The 17725-nt window shown below is 41.5% G+C and overlaps 1 protein-coding gene across 2 annotated transcripts in view; it reads right to left on the bottom strand.

Moving 5' to 3' along the window:
- The window catches only part of CFAP263 (cilia and flagella associated protein 263), a 44747-nt gene that overhangs the window by 9277 nt on the left and 17745 nt on the right, over nt 1-17725 (bottom strand). Inside the window, exons 4-7 of one of the 2 annotated variants that reach the window (XM_077132585.1) lie at nt 17330-17485; nt 14856-14936; nt 12998-13153; nt 7707-7814 (exon numbers count right to left, since the gene is read on the bottom strand). In XM_077132585.1, coding sequence (XP_076988700.1) covers nt 7707-7814; nt 12998-13153; nt 14856-14936; nt 17330-17485 — 501 coding nt within the window. The remainder of the gene's footprint in view (nt 1-7706; nt 7815-12997; nt 13154-14855; nt 14937-17329; nt 17486-17725) is intronic. The other variant, XM_077132586.1, reaches the window with a different exon arrangement.

The following is a 17725-nucleotide window of genomic DNA, read 5'->3' as shown; positions in this document are numbered from 1 at the left end:
TCTGAAATCCAAAAAGAAACAGAAACTATAGGGAAAAGAATGGAAAAATTTGAGCAGGGGCTCAGGGAATTGAATGATAATATGAAGCACACAAATATACGTGCTGTGGGTGTCCCAGAAGGAGAAGAGAAGGGAAAAGGAGGAGAGAAACTAATGGAAGAAATTATCACTGAAAATTTCCCAACTCTTATGAAAGACCTAAAATTACAGATATAAGAAGTGCAGCACACCCCAAAGAGAATAGATCCAAACAGACGTTCTCCAAGACACTTACTAGTTAGAATGTCAGAGGTCAAAGAGAAAGAGAGGATCTTGAAAGCAGCAAGAGAAAAACAATCCATCATATACAAGGGAAACCCAATAAGACTATGTATTGATTTCTCAGCAGAAACCATGGAAGCAAGAAGACAGTGGGATGATACATTTAAATTACTAAAAGAGAAAAACTGCCAACCAAGACTTCTATATCCAGCAAAATTGTCCTTCAAAAATGAGGGAGAAATTAAAACATTCTCAGACAAAAAGTCACTGAGAGAATTTGTGACCAAGAGACCAGCTCTGCAAGAAATAATAAAGGGAGCACTAGAGTCAGATATGAAAAGACAGAAGAGAGAGGTATGGAGAAGAGTGTAGAAAGAAGGAAAATCAGATATGATATATATAATACAAAAGGCAAAATGGTAGAGGAAACCATTACCCAAACAGTAATAACAATAAATGTTAATGGACTGAATTCCCCAAGCAAAAGACATAGACTGGCAGAATGGATTAAAAAACAGGATCCTGATCTTCCGGAGAAGATGGCGGTTTAGTAAGACGCACGGGTCTTAGTTCCTTCTCCGGAACAGCTACTAGGGGAGTAGAAACGATACAGAACAGCTCCCGGAGCCACGACAGAGAACAAAAAAACAGCGTACCCCATTCTGGAACGGCTGACTGGCTGGGAGAACCCGCTCCGGTGAGATCGCCGAGGGGCGCAGGCTTCCCCGGGCAGGGGCGGCAGGCGGCAGAGTCCCTCCCTCCCTCCTTCCGGGGCCGGCTGGGAGAATTGGACAGGCGGTCCCTCAAGCCGTGGCGGCTGGCGCCCCCCGCCCCCCACGCGGCCCCCCAGACCAGCTGGGAGAATTGGATCGGAGATCCCCAAGCCATGGAGAACGGTGACCGGGGTCCCTTCTAAACATGTGGCTTCCCGGTCCGGCTGGGAACGACGGTGCACTACCCCGGGCCGCGGCAGCTGGCGCCCTCCCGCCATGCTTGGCGCCCCGGGCCTGCTGGGAGATTCGGACGGGCGCTCTCCCAGGCTGCGGCGGCCAGCGACCCTCCCCGCGTTCGGATCCCCGGGCCGGCTGGGAGATTTGGATCGGCACTCCTCCAAGCCGCTTTGGCTGGCGAACTTCCCCCACGGAGAGAGTTTTCCAAAGTTAAAGGACCCACAGCACCTTTTACTGGTGGGACCCGCAGACAAACCAGTGCCACGAGCGCCACCTACTGGGCAGGATAAGAAAAACAGAACCCAGAGATTTCATAGAAAAATCTTTCAACCTGTTGGGTCCAACACCCAGGGAAATCTGATTAAATGCCCAGATGCCAGCAGAAGATAACGGATTACGCTCAGAAAATTGAAAACATGGCCCAGTCAAAGGAACAAACCAATAGTTCAAATGAGATACAGGAGCTGAGACAACTAATGCTGAATATACGAACAGAAATGGAAAACCTCTTCAAAAATGAAATCGATAAATTGAGGGAGGACATGAAGAAGACATGGACTGAACAAAAAGAAGAAATAGAAAAACTGAAAAAACAAATCACAGAACTTATGGAAGTGAAGGACAAAGTAGAAAAGATGGAAAAAACAATGGATACCTACAATGATAGATTTAAAGAGACAGAAGATAGAATTAGTGATTTGGAGGATGGAACGTCTGAATTCCAAAAAGAAACAGAAACTATAGGGAAAAGAATGGAAAATTGAACAGGGGATCAGGGAACTCAAGGACAATATGAAGCGCACAAATATATGTGTTGTGGGTGTCCCAGAAGGAGAAGAGAAGGGAAAAGGAGGAGAAAAACTAATGGAAGAAATTATCACTGAAAATTTCCCAACTCTTATGAAAGACCTAAAATTACAGATCCAAGAAGTGCAGCGCACCCCAAAGAGAATAGACCCAAATAGGCGTTCTCCAAGACACTTACTAGTTAGAATGTCAGAGGTCAAAGAGAAAGACAGGATCTTGAAAGCAGCAAGAGAAAAACAATCCATCACATACAAGGGAAACCCAATAAGACTATGTGTAGATTTCTCAGCAGAAACCATAGAAGCTAGAAGACAGTGGGATGATATATTTAAATTACTAAAAGAGAAAAACTGCCAACCAAGACTTCTATATCCAGCAAAATTGTCCTTCAAAAATGAGGGAGAAATTAAAACATTCTCAGACAAAAAGTCACTGAGAGAATTTGTGACCAAGAAACCAGCACTGCAAGAAATACTAAAGGGAGCACTAGAGTCAGATATGAAAAGACAGAAGAGAGAGGTATGGAGAAGAGTGTAGAAAGAAGGAAAATCAGATATGATGTACATAATACAAAAGGCAAAATGGTAGAGGAAAATATTATCCAAACAGTAATAACACTAAATGTTAATGGACTGAATTCCCCAATCAAAAAACATAGACTGGCAGAATGGATTAAAAAACAGGATCCGTCTATATGCTGTCTACAGGAAACACATCTTAGACCCAAAGATAAACATAGGTTGAAAGTGAAAGGTTGGGAAAAGATATTTCATGCAAATAACAACCAGAAAAGAGCAGGAGTACCTATACTAATATCCAACAAATTAGACTTCAAATGTAAAACAGTTAAAAGAGACAACGAAGGACGCTACCTACTAATAAAAGGAACAATTAAACAAGAAGACATAACAATCATAAATATTTATGCACCGAACTGGAATGCCCCTAAATACATGAGGAATACACTGCAAACACTGAAAAGGGAAATAGACACATATACCATAATAGTTGGAGACTTCAATTCACCACTCTCATCAATGGACAGAACATCTAGACAGAGGATCAATAAAGAAATAGAGAATCTGAATATTACCATAAATGAGCTAGACTTAACAGACATTTATAGGACATTACATCCCACAACAGTAGGATACACCTTTTTCTCAAGTGCTCATGGATCATTCTCAAAGATAGACCATATGCTGGGTCACAAAGCAAGTCTCAACAAATTTAAAAAGATTGAAATCATACACAACACTTTCTCGGATCATAAAGGAATGAAGTTGGAAATCAATAATGGCGGAGTGCCAGAAAATTCACAAATACGTGGAGGCTCAACAACACACTCTTAAACAACGAGTGGGTCAAAGAAGAAATTGCAAGGGAAATTAGTAAATACCTCGAGGCGAATGAAAACAAAAACACAACATATCAAAACTTATGGGACACAGCAAAGGCAGTGCTAAGAGGGAAATTTATTGTCCTAAATGCCTATATCAGAAAAGAAGAAAAGGCAAAAATGCAGGAATTAATTGTCCACTTGGAAGAACTGGAGAAAGAATAGCAAACTAATCCCAAAGCAAGCAAAAGGAAAGAAATAACAAAGATTAGAGCAGAAATAAATGAAATTGAAAACATGAAAACAATAGAGAAAATCAATAAGACCAGAAGTTCGTTCTATGAGAAAATCAATAAGATTGATGGGCCCTTAGCAAGACTGACAAAAAGAAGAGAGAGGATGCAAATAAATAAGATCAGAAATGGAAGAGGAGACATAACTACTGACCTCACAGAAATAAAGGAGGTAATAACAGGATACTATGAACAACTTTACGCTAATAAATACAACAATTTAGATGAAATGGACGGGTTCCTGGAAAGACATGAACAACCAACTTTGACTCAAGAAGAAATAGATGACCTCAACAAACCAATAACAAGTAAAGAAATTGAATCAGTCATTCAAAAGCTTCCTAAAAAGAAAAGTCCAGGACCAGACGGCTTCACATCTGAATTCTATCAAACATTCCAGAAAGAATTAGTACCAGCTCTCCTCAAACTCTTCAAAATAATCGAAGTGGAGGGAAAACTACCTAATTCATTCTATGAAGCCAACATCACCCTCATACCAAAACCAGGCAAAGATATTACAAAAAAAGAAAACTACAGACCAATCTCTCCAATGAATATAGATGCAAAAATCCTCAATAAATCGTATCCAACAACACATTAAAAGAATTATACATCATGACCAAGTAGGATTCATCCCAGGTATGCAAGGATGGTTCAACATAAGAAAATCAATTAATGTAATACACCATATCAACAAATCAAAGCAGAAAAATCACATGATCATCTCAATTGATGCAGAGAAGGCATTTGACAAGATTCAACATCCTTTCCTGTTGAAAACACTTCAAAAGATAGGAATACAAGGGAACTTCCTTAAAATGATAGAGGGAATATATGAAAAACCCACAGCTAATATCATCCTCAATGGGGAAAAATTGAAAACTTTCCCCCTAAGATCAGGAACAAGACAAGGATGACCATTATCACCACTATTATTCAACATTGTGTTGGAGGTTCTAGCCAGAGCAATTAGACAAGAAAAAGAAATACAAGGCATCAAAATTGGAAAGGAAGAAGTAAAACTATCACTGTTTGCAGACGATATGATACTATACGTCGAAAACCCGGAAAAATCCACAACAAAACTACTAGAGCTAATAAATGAGTACAGCAAAGTAGCAGGTTACAAGATCAACATTCAAAAATCTGTAGCTTTTCTATACACTAGTAATGAACAAGCTGAGGGGGAAATCAAGAAACGAATCTCATTTACAATTGCAACTAAAAGAATAAAATACCTAGGAATAAATTTAACTAAAGAGACAAAAAACCTATACAACGAAAACTACAAAAAACTGTTTAAAGAAATCACAGAAGACCTAAATAGATGGAAGGGCATATCATGTTCATGGATTGGAAGACTAAATATAGTTAAGATGTCAATCCTACCTAAATTGATTTACAGATTCAATGCAATACCAATCAAAATCCCAACAACTTATTTTTCAGAAATAGAAAAAACAATAAGCAAATTTATCTGGAAGGGCAGGGTGCCCCAAATTGCTAAAAACATCTTGAGGGAAAAAAACGAAGCTGGAGGTCTCGCGCTGCCTGACTTTAAGGCATATTATGAAGCCACAGTGGTCAAAACAGCATGGTATTGGCCTAAAGATAGATATATCGACCAATGGAATCGAAGAGTGCTCAGATATAGACCCTTTCATCCATGGACATTTGATCTTTGATAAGGCAGTCAAGCCAACTCACCTGGGACAGAACAGTCTCTTCAATAAATGGTGCCTAGAGAACTGGATATCCATATGCAAAAGAATGAAAGAGGACCCGTATCTCACACCCTATACAAAAGTTAACTCAAAATGAATCAAAGATCTAAACATTAGGTCTAAGACCATAAAACAGTTAGAGGAAAATGTAGGGAGATATCTTATGAATCTTACAATTGGAGGCGGTTTTATGGACCTTAAACCTAAAGCAAGAGCACTGAAGAAAGAAATAAATGGGAGCTCCTCAAAATTAAACACTTTTGTGCATCAAAGAACTTCATCAAGAAAGTAGAAAGACAGCCTACACAATGGGAGACAATATTTGGAAACGACATATCAGATAAAGGTCTAATATCCAGAATTTATAAAGAGATTGTTCAACTCAACAACAAAAAGACAGCCAACCCAATTACAAAATGGGAAAAAGACTTGAACAGACACCTATCAGAAGAGGAAATACAAATGGCCAAAAGGCACATGAAGAGATGCTCAATGTCCCTGGCCATTAGAGAAATGCAAATCAAAACCACAATGAGATATCATCTCACACCCACCAGAATGGCCATTATCAACAAAACAGAAAATGACAAGTGCTGGAGAGGATGTGGAGAAAGAGGCACACTTATCCACTGTTGGTGGGAATGTCAAATGGTGCAATCACTGTGGAAGGCAGTTTGGCGGTTCCTCAAAAAGCTGAATATAGAATTGCCATACGACCCAGCAATACCATTGCTAGGTATCTACTCAAAGGACTTAAGGGCAAAGACACAAACGGACATTTGCACACCAATGTTTATAGCAGCGTTATTTACAATTGCAAAGAGATGGAAACAGCCAAAATGTCCATCAACAGACGAGTGGCTAAACAAACTGTGGTATATACATACGATGGAATATTATGCAGCTTTAAGACAGAATAAACTTATGAACCATGTAATAACATGGATGGACCTAGAGAACATTATGCTGAGTGAATCCAGCCAAAAACTAAAGGGCAAATACTGTATGGTCCCACTGATGTGAACCGACATTCGAGAATAAACTTGGAATATGTCATTGGTAACAGAGTCCAGCAGGAGTTAGAAACAGGGTAAGATAATGGGCAATTGGAGTTGAAGGGATACAGACTGTGCAACAGGACTGGATACAAAAACTCAAAAATGGACAGCACAATACTACCTAATTGTAATTATGTTAAAACACTGAATGAAGCTGCATCTGAGCTATAGTTTTTTTTTTAATATATTTTTTGTATTTTTTATTTTTATTTTTTCGCTATATTATCATTTTATTTCTTTTTCTGTTGTCTTGCTATTTCTTTTTCTAAATCGATGCAACTGTACTAAGAAATGATGATCATACATCTATGTGATGATATTAAGAATTACTGATTGCATATGTAGAATGGAATGATTTCTAAATGTTGTGTTAGTTAATTTTTTTTAATTAATAAAAAAGATAGTTCAATTGGACTTCATCAATATTAAAAACTTTTGTGTTACAAACAATATCAAGAAAGTGTAATGAAAGCTGAATAGGAGAAAATATTTGTGAATCATGTATCTGATAAGAGACTGCAATCCAGAATATGTAAAGAATTATTACTGCTTAATGATTAAAAGATAACCCAATTTTTAAAATGGGTAAAGGACTTGAATATACATTTCCCCAAAGAAGATACATGAATGGCCAACAAGAGCATGAAAAGGTGTTCAATGTCATTCATTAAGGAAAAACAAATCAAAACCACAATGCTTGGTGGAAACTAAACTATATTTATACTAAGCAAAATAAAGAGAGAAGGTAGATATAGGGACGTCCCCCCTCCCCCTACTTCAAACAGTGACTCTTAGACAGGGTCACAGCTCCACTGGCCTTCAACTGTCCTCAGTCCACAGGCTGCTCACACTGAGAGCACTACTGCACTGAAAGAGCTCTCTCTCCTTTACATAAAAATTTTTTAGCAGGTACTTTTCTCATTTATTACATTACTATGTGCATTTTACCTTTATTATAGGGTTGTATACACAAAAGTCTGAATGCTCTATTTCATGGACCACTTTAGGAATTGTCAAGCATTATTTGGACTCTGTGATTTTTATCTTAAGAGCTGACTCTAGAACCTAACCCTGCAGTAAATGCAACACCACTGTACTGTAAATCTCTAGGGGCAACTTTCTCCTTTGATGACAAAGACCTATTTTGTTTTTAGAGTCTAGGCTTTTCTAGACAAAAATAGCACAGTGGCTTGGATCTTGGTGGACACTGACGCAAGTCCTTGTAGACAGAAGGAGAAAGACATCAGAAATGGCACATTTTGATCCTCTCCTACCTCCTCTACTTGTACAGTTTCTCTTTCAATTTTTTCAAGCAACTCCTTTCTCAGCGAAAGCTCCCTGTCCAGGTTGATGGACATTTCCGTTGCTTTGTGAAGTTTGCTCTGAAATATAACAACACAGCAAGTCTTGAGCCAGGATGATCTCTTAGAACTGTGGGAAGGGCAGACAGCTCTTTATTAAGCAGGAGGAAAGCAGGACTGTCCAGGAGTGTGCACTGCCCTTCTCACAGGTGCCCAGATTTTCTGAATTCTGGTGTCTGAGAAGTGGCAGGAGAAGAGGGGTGGGAGAGGACTCAGGAGTCTTGTCCTCCCTTGGAGAGGCAGAGTGGTCAGACACACTGGGACCCAAATCCTGGTCCCACACCATCCCTTACTACCAGAAACTATCAGAACCTCACTGAACTTGGTTTAGTCACCTCACAGGGCTGTGGGGAGGGTTAAATAAGATCATCCTTAGAAAGTGCTGAGCTCAGTGTCTGGTGCATGGAAGACACTCAACAAACAGCTGCCATTATTCCTGAGGATGAAGCAGGAGGAGTGTTTCCCCTGACGTAGGAGCTACTGTGGTCCCTACTTTAACAGGGAAGGGACCTGAACCTTCAGCAGGTGAAGCAGCCTAGCCAAGGTCACAGAGACAAAAGGGGAGTCCGGATGTGAATGCAGCCCGTTTGATTCCATGGCCCATGATCTCCCCCACTGTCTCCTTTACCTAACGAGGCTGGAACCTATGGATGTCAGAGAAATCCTGCAGTAGCTGCCCCACGGCTTCTCACTGCATCATTTGCCTCTGCCCTCTGCCTCTCAGATTTGCCCTCTGGGTCCACCCTCTACCAGCAGCAAAGGGTCAGCCTGGAGGAGGTGAGTTCTACTCTGCTTGGATGAGGAGTGGGCTGAGAGACTGAAGCCAGTGACTTCAGGGAGCTTGCTCAGGAAACCCTGAGAAGAGTGATTTGAACAGTGAATTGAAAAGTATTTGCAAAGTCTTGGGGAAATGGTGAGAAAGGAGGAAAATTCAACTTCCCCATACGGAGAATTCCTGATATTCTCACAAGCAGCGAGGACAATCAAAGCAATAGGCCAAGCCCTCAATCTTGGGGGTTGTTCATATGAAACTTATCCCCACAAAGGATAGGCTAAGCCTACTTAAAATCAGGCCTAAGAGTCACCCCCAGAGAACCTCTTTTGTTGCTCAGATGTGGCCGCTCTCTCAGCCAACATGACAAGCAAACTCACTGCCCTCCTGCTCTCTATGTGGGACATGACTCCCAGGGGTGTAAACTTTCCTGGCAACGTGGGACAGAAATCCTAGAATGAGCTGGGACTCAGCATCAAGGGATTGAGAAAATCTTCTCGACCAAAAGGGGGAAGAGAGAAATGAGACAAAATAAAGTTTCAGTGGCTGAGAGATTCCAAACAGAGTCAAGAGGTTATCCTGGAGGTTATTCTTACGCATTATATAGATATCACCTTTTTAGTTAAGGTATATTTGAGAGGCTGGAGGGAAATACCTGAAAATGTGGAGCTGTGTTCCAGTAGCCATGTTTCTTGAAGATGACTGTATAATGACATAGCTTTTGCAATATGACTATGTGATTGTGAAAACCTTGTGTCTGATGCACCTTTTATCTATGATATGGACAGATGAGTAAAACATAGGTATTTAAAATAAATAATAGGGGGAACAAATGTTAAAATAAATTTAGTAGATTGAAATGCTAGTGATCAATGAAAGGGCGGGGTAAGGAGTATGGTATATATGAATTTTTTTGTTTTCTTTTTATTTCTTTTTCTGAATTGATGCAAATGTTCTAAGAAATGATCATGATGATGACTATACAGCTGTATGATGATATTGTGAGTTACTGATTATATATCAAGAATGGAATGATCATATGATAAGGATGTTTGTGTTTGTATGTTGTTATGTTTAATAAATAAAAAAAATAAAAATTTAAAAAACCCTGAGAAGAAACCCTAAGGAAGGTGTTCTTTAGGCTAACTCTAGACCATTTAACTTATGCTCCAAAGTAACTGTAATTTAATTTTGGTAGTATAGCAAATTATGAATAGCTTTGATATGTTTAAAAGTCATCATATGTCTACATGCTTTAATCTGGATATCAGAATTTAAGCTATTCTTGAAATCTATGAATGTCTCCTTAATATAATGATTACAAAGGGGAAAAAAAAAAAAGAAAAGGAACCCTGCGAACCTGCCTGCCTTGCACCATGCCCTGGAGACATGACAGTCAGCAAAGCAACCCAGGCACAACCAGGTGGTGGGGGGGGGCGGGGGGGGGGGCAGGCAGTCAAATAATTGCAAAAAGAAATGTAAAATGGCAATTCTGCCAAGCACTAAGAATTTGAGGACAGTGGTTAGAGGTTTCCCTGATGAAGGGGTGCTGGAAGTGGAGCTGAAATGCTGGGACAAGTGTGTACTATTCAGGTAAAGAGGGAAGAAGTTTCCAGGCTTAGCTGCCTTGTGCCATCGCCTTGGGGGAGGATGGTCTAAAAGGAGCTGGGAGGGTGGGCAAGAAGCCACAGGGCCATAATCAAAAGAGAAGGTGGAAGGAGGTTATGTGCAGGGGCCTTGTCCTTGGGTATCAAAACTTAGACCTAGCAGTAAAGTCTGTTGGGGGGACCGTAGGATGTCTGAAACCACTCCCCTCCCCATTCTTCTTCTCTGCAGCCCTTGCTCCTTTAAGGCCCGTTTCCTGTGTCATGTCCTGCACTAAATTGCTCTGCCCAAGAGAGCCAAAGTGAATAAGAGATGATGAGGATTCAGCTATGGGGAAGGAGAGTAGAGTAGGTTTCATTGCAAAGCCAGCAATTCAGGTGGGAGAAAAGAAAACATGAAGGAAGACATCTCCCCAACAACTGACAGGCACAGGGCAGAAAATAATGGAACTGCAAGGAATAACTGGCAGGGTCTTCCACAAGATGTGATGAGAGCTAAATCTGTGATGCTGATTCAGGATGCTGGTCCCAAGAGGGTAGCCCTGAAAAGGCACATTTTCTATGTCTGTATAACAAACTACCACATAAACTTAAAACCGTAATAAACTTTTATGTAATAAACACCCAAGGATGAGACCTTGTTAAAAAATGCATAATAGCCTTCATGTAATACCAAAAACGATGGATACCTACAGGAGGTCAGGTACCAGACTAAGTGCTCAGGGTACAGCTATGAGAAAGACAGACCTGACTCTTCTCCTCTGTGGGTTTTATGACTGGGCCTGGGTCAAGGTGGCACTTTTTTCTCTGGCTTTAAAATGTTACCCTCAAGCCTGCCTGGTGGAGTCTGGTAGAATATAAGCATATGTTTACAGCTGTGAAGTGTCATCTGTCACTGATTAGAAACTAGTGATCTGATCCCATCTTAGAATTTTAGTAAGTAGAATTCTGAGATGTCCCCCCAAGATCCCCTACCCCTGGTGTACATACCCTTTGGGATGAAGATGAGGCATTTCTCTCTTGTGCTTAGGTTATATTATATGCTACAGTGGACCTAAAAATAGAGAGATTATCTGGTGGGCCTGATCTAATCACCTGAGTCCTTTAAAAGCAGAGATTTTTCTGGCTGGTAGCAGAAATCAGAGATTCACAGCCCAAAGAGATTTCAGTGGACAGGCAGGTTTCCATTGCTGGCTTGAAGATATAGGGAGTTATGTGCAGTATTCTGTGCAATGGCACCAGTAGAGCCCCAATTCAAGCCCAGGTGAGGTCTGACTGCAACTCACAGCTATACTGCCTCTACCCACCCCAACCTCCCCACTCCAAGCCCCGAGCGCGAAGACAAGTTAAAAGCGAGCTGGCTTCTCCCTCAACGCCTCGCTTGGGTCCACCCTAAAGCTCCTGGAGGGTATCTCCTCCCCACAGCTCCACCACCTGCTTGTGGTCAGATCTGGGCTGCTTAATTTATTCCGCAGGATAAAATCAAGATCCACTGAGGTCTACACGGCGCTCCAGTCAGGGAGGGCCTGGAAGCCACGGGCATTGGCTTGATCTTGAAATAACAGTGCTCAGATAAGAGAAACACTGACGACCAAAGCTAAAATGGATGCTCTGCTGAGCATGTTACAGTACACGAATCTCCAAATGCCAACATCATATTGTCTACATACTTTATGCCAGGGAAAAACAGTGGACAAAGTGTCCCAGCTCTGTCACCAACTTGTTGTTTGAACCTGACAATTACTCCTCTCCTTTGGGCCTCATTTTTTTTTTCATTTGTCAAAGGAAAATGTTGGACAAACATAAGCCTGGTTTCAACACAATCAAATTCACATTTAAAAAAAACACCATGTTAGCCAAATGAAGCCCACCTGGGTGCTACCTCTGTCCTCTGGCTTTAGCCAAAAGTGCCACCTGGGCATTAGACAAAGGGAGAGAAAGTTTTCTGTAAAGGGCCAGATGAAATAATTTAGGCTTTATAGATCAAAAGGCAAAATTGAGGACATTATGTAGATACTTATATTAACAAGAGAGAAAACAAGTTTCCACAAGTGTTCTATTGATGAAACAAAATATAATTGAGTACAACTTTTGTGATACAAGCCTACTAATGAGAAGAATGGAATTACTTTATGGAGAAGATACTATTTCATTTCACTGGGTTTGAAAATTAGTGCTCCCTATCATCAAATCAATTGCAAACATTCTGAAAAAGCCATCCTTAGCTCACAGATGAGTGGGTCGGCTATACTGGCCCACCGTGTGCCACCCCCTGCAAGAGATGGTTGGAGCAGGGTGAGCAGATGGGCTGGTGTGCTGGGGACAGGCTCCGCTCATGCTTACAGTCCCTAGTCCCTGTTTAATTATTAATAGCACCTCTTTGCTCTCTCAAAAGGATTCTGTTTGGATGATAAATTATTTAGGAGTTTTGTGATTTGTAGCTAAGATCATTTCCCTTTGTGGGGTTTTAAGCACAAAAGTGGATAAAACTCACCTAGAAAGTTAAGAAAAGAAAAAAATGCATATGGACTTCATTCCCTAATGCTGGTCAATGTGGGATTAGGGTATTGTGGGGTTTTCTGTTTTGTTTTGTTCTGTTTTTTAAGAAAAAGCTCCCCAGGTGGTCCTAATGCACAGCAGGTTGTGGGAACATTCAGGAAATTTTAAGAAACTGTTTTGAGTTGACAGATACTAGGGAGCCGTGAAGCAGGGAAGGACACCTCAGTTCTCATGCGAAACTGCAGTGGTGCATGGAAACCTCAATGTGGCTGGAAAGGCAGGCAGGAGAAGCCAGGGGTGGGGAGCCCGGGCATGGGGGCGAGCCTTACTTTGTATGCATTGAGGATCTGTAGGGTGTTTCCGGACGCCAGCTTTAGCTGGATCAGTTCTTGATTCCTTGCTTCAATTGTGTCTAAAAACTGAGCATTCTCAATCTTCAGCTGCTGAAAATCAACTTCATGGAGGGCCTCGCCCACCTCTTCTTTCTACAGCTCAGAGAGAAGAAAGAAATGCTGGTCCTTCAGTTGTTACTTCTGAGTGCATGGTTCACACCTTGCGACTCTCAGTGCGTGTTTGGAAGTCAGTCATCATTCAGTCATTCTACACACCTGTACTGGGCATTTGCTTGGTGCCAGACATGGTGCTAGGCAGTGGGGGTAGAGACGTGAGTGAATAAGATGCTACCTGGCCTCAAGGAGTGCATACACAATTGTGATTCACAGACTAGGGCTGAGGGCACACCATGACTCCTCACCCAGGCCAGGGGGAGGAAGGCTGGGTCAAGGAAGGCTTTCCTCAAGGAGGAAAGGAGTGGTGTCTAAACAGGCTGAGAGGGGAGAGTAGCAATAAGGCCACTTAAGAGTTGTCTTTTCACCCCCAGAAGTCCAAGGAAAATCAGCCCCCAAATTCCCCTCCTTTGGTCATCTGACAATTCTGCCCTGCAGGTATATCAGGTTTCCCTTTGACCTCTCTCTGACCCAGCCCCGCCTAACCTTCCCACCAGCTCTATGACGTCTAAATTCATGGTGTGCAATAACCAAACTCAATGATTGCTGTTATTCCTCACCCCCACACTCCACTCACGTCACAGGACATATCTTCTTCCCCTTTCCCAAAAACAACATAATTCCTTGATTCATCTCCAACCCAAGGGCTCCCCACCTATTTCCCACACTTGAGGGTAATCCCTCTCTCCGGGGAGCTTCCCAAAGACTTTATTTATCTCTGTGTCCTTGCCACTGTAGCCTCTGTATAACAGTTAGGTATCCACGCGTTTTTCTCACCATCACTACTCCCTACTAGTCTGGGAGCTCAGCAGTGTCAAGTCTGAATCCCAAGCCAGTCAAGCAATAGACCCCTGACACATGAACTCTCCTGCCTAAGTCTGTCATTTGTCAGTGGCCATCTTCACTATGCAGGCCATCACTGGTCACACTTGAGCAAATAATAAAAGTAACGAGCTAGGAAAGGATAGAGCCACACATCACAATTCCAGAGGCCCTGCTCCATGTTGGCTTATTGGCTTTAATCAGGAGCCACTGGTCTAGCTGTTCCATAAGCAGGACCGAGCCACCAAGCCACATTCCCCCAACAGGTCAACAAGTAGGCCATGGGGTTCTTTCAAATTCAAGTCAACTCTGTCTACAAAAGAACTCTAACCTGCCAGTACAATAACTCTATTAGTTTCCTATGGCTGCTGTAAAAATTACCACCAGTTTAGTGGCATAAAACACCACAAATTTGTTATCTTACAGTTCTGGAGGTCAGAAGTTCAAAATGGGTCATTGGACTAAAGCCAAGTTATCTACACAGCTGCATTCCTGGAGAATCTGTTTCCTTATCATTTCCTGCTTCTAGGGCTTTCTTCCTGTATTCCTTGGCCCACGGCCCCCTTCTCCATCTTAAATTGCATCGCTCCCACCTCTGCTTTAGTTATCACATCTGCCTCTCTGACTCTGATTTTCCTGCCTCCTTATAAGGACCCTATACTTAAATTGGGCCCACATGGACAATCCAGGATAATCTCGCCATCTCAAGATCCTAAACTTCATCACATTTGCAAAGTCCCTTTTGCCATGTAAGGTAACATATTCACAAGTTCCAGGAATTACAACATGGATCTCTTTAGTGGGTTCATTATTCTGCCTATCACAATAACCTTTAAAAAAATAAAGAAAATTGACCTACCTGCCTCAATTGCAAAAGAAGCTTTTTCCTCTGGACTTTGAGAGAAACATTTTTCAAACGTAATTTCTCCTTCATATTATCCTAAAATGCAAAAGCATATTTTAAATCAGTTCTGTTCTTTTTCCCTGTCAGTTGAAAGCAGGCAGGTCTGGGGCTTCAGACTAACCCTTGGGCCCTAACATCCAGTAATTTATTCTGGGGTTGCATCCAGAACCAAGAGGCAGAGGACACTGGGTGGGCCACATGCAAATATCTTAGTGCTCTTAAATTTAAGAAGATATGGGTGTAGTGCTACTGTAGGGACAAAGGTAAGCTCAGGTAACATCTTGAGACCTTTCCCCACAAAACCATCTTTTAAGAGTCTTTGGTCTTCTAGCCTCTCAGCAGTTTGCATGTTTTATTTATTTATTTTTATTTTTTTTTAGTTTGCATGTTTTTTACTACTCATAACATGTAAGAATTATCAGCCTGTCCAAACTGCCTCCAGGGTCCAAAGCTTGAAGTGCTACAAAACCCCTCGACATGGTGAACTCCAAAAAGTCTCCTCCCTTTCCTGTGCAGCTGAACGTCCATCTCCTCACAATAAGGGCACCCCAAGAGTTTGAGATTACCCTGTCTTCCTCCTGTCACCTGAATAGACAGACTGAACGAGCCCAGCCGCACACCCTCCTCAAGAAAACATATCAGATCTTGAAACACATAACAACAAAAAAAGAGGAAGTCCATCTGAGGCACTATTTATTTCACAATCACACAGTGTCATGGTTAGGAACATGTGTCAACTCGGCCAAGTTGTGGTAGTTGTTTATCTGATTGGGCAAGTACTGGCCTGTCTGTTGCAATGAGGACATTTCATAGGATTAGGTCATGATCACATCAGCTGCATCCACAGCTGATTCCATTTGTAATCAGCCAAAGGGGAGTGTCTTCTGCAATTAGTGATGCTAAATCTAATCACGGGAAGCCTTTTAAGGAGAACTCAGAGGAGACAGGCCCGATTCCTGCTTAGGCTGGTGAGCCTCTCCTGCGGAGTTCATCCAGACCCTCCATCGGAGTCGTCAGCTTCACAACCTGCCCTGTGGATTTGGACTCTGCGTTCCTGCAGTCACATGAGACATTTTTATAAATTTTATATTTGCAAGTGTTCCCTGTTGATTCTGTTTCTCTAGAGAACCCTAACTAATACACACAGTCACATTGCAAAAGCTATATCATTATATAATCATCTTCAAGAAACATGGCTACTGGAACACAGCTCTACATTTTCAGGCAGTTCACTCCAGCCTCTTCATTACATCTTGAATAACAAGGTGATATCTAGTTAATGCCTAAGAATAACCTCCAGGATAACCTCTTGACTGTTTGGAATCTCTCAGCCATTGACACTTTATTTTGTCTCATTTCTCTCTTCCCCCTTTTGATCAAGAAGGTTTTCTCAATCCCTTGGTGCTGAGTCCCAGCTCGTTCTAGGATTTCTGTCCCATGTTGCCAGGACGGTCCACACCCTTGGGAGTCATGTCCCACATAGAGGGGGGAGGGCAGTGAGTTTGCTTGTTGTGTTGGCTGAGAGAGGTTACATCTGAGCAACAAAAGAGGTTCTCTTGGGGGTGACTCTTAGGCCTAATTTTAAGTAGGCTTAGCCTATCCTTTGTGGGGTTAAGTTTCATATGAACAAACCCCAAGATTGGGGGCTCAGCCTATTGCTTTGATTGTCCCCACTGCTTGGGAGAATATCAAGAATTCTTCACTGGGGGGAGTTGAATTTTCCCTCTTTCTTACCATTCCCCCAAGGGGACTTGGCAAATACTTTTTTATTCACTGTTCAAATCACTCTGGGATTTATTGGGGCATCAATCTGGACAAACCTACAAAATCTCATGCCCTACTCAAGGTTCCATGTACCCTGGTGTTCAGTTAAGCTGTCCACATGAGTTATATTAGGAAATGCACTAATCAAAATATAAATTTTGTACCAAATAAACATTTTTTGCTTTAGTCTCACACATAAGTTAAAGTTTTAAAATATTAATTACCATCTATTTTCAACACCCTGCAGTATTAACATTCATTCGTTCTTCCTCATGCAAAAACATTTTTAAATTTGTACATTTAGTCACTATCATTAGACACTCTAGGCATTCCTAGATTATACCATCTCAGTCTTTATCATCTATCTTTCCTTCTGATTTCATTTGTGTTCCCAGCCCTCCTCCATCTATCATTCTCACATTCAGCTTCATTCAGTGTCATTGGAGGCACAATTAATATTCATTCTGCCTGATTGATTTTAGCCTTGATAAAACTACATTTGAAAAAACACACAGGCAACAGACTCCGGGAGAGGCAAAATCTGCATATACGGGCTACATTTGTGGTGGACATGGATAATCTGTAACCTAACAGAGGTCATTTCTGTGCTACTGTTCGGTGAGTCTGCTCTCCCTTTCTAAACTCTAATCTGCCTACCAACTCACCCTCTGGCGATTCATGTCCTCAATATACTTCATCACTTTCTGAGTAGCCAAAATACTTCCTTTCTTCTTGGATATGGTTTTCAGAATGTCTTTTTCAAAATCATGCACTGCTCTCTGAACTTCAGCCCATCGAATGTCAGCTTCTTCAATGATAGCCTGGGGGAGTCAGCACAAAGAGAGAACCATTTTCAAAAATTCTCATGGATATGTTCTCTAAGGATACATAATTTCTCAGGCCTCCTTGTGTCACAATACATAATATTTCTTCTAGGTCTTAGAAAGATGTCCTTAACACACAAACTTAACTATATAAATATTATTATTAAAAAGCATACATCATTCTGGGAAAATGGTAGAATAGGGAGGGAGCTGCAGGGCTCACTCCTCTCCCAGAAA

The sequence above is a fragment of the Tamandua tetradactyla genome, chromosome 16 (assembly GCF_023851605.1).
Source record: "Tamandua tetradactyla isolate mTamTet1 chromosome 16, mTamTet1.pri, whole genome shotgun sequence".
NCBI classification, from domain to species: Eukaryota; Metazoa; Chordata; class Mammalia; order Pilosa; family Myrmecophagidae; genus Tamandua; species Tamandua tetradactyla.
The sequence above is the reverse complement of the archived record's forward strand: the minus strand, read 5'-3'. Positions and strand labels throughout refer to the sequence as shown.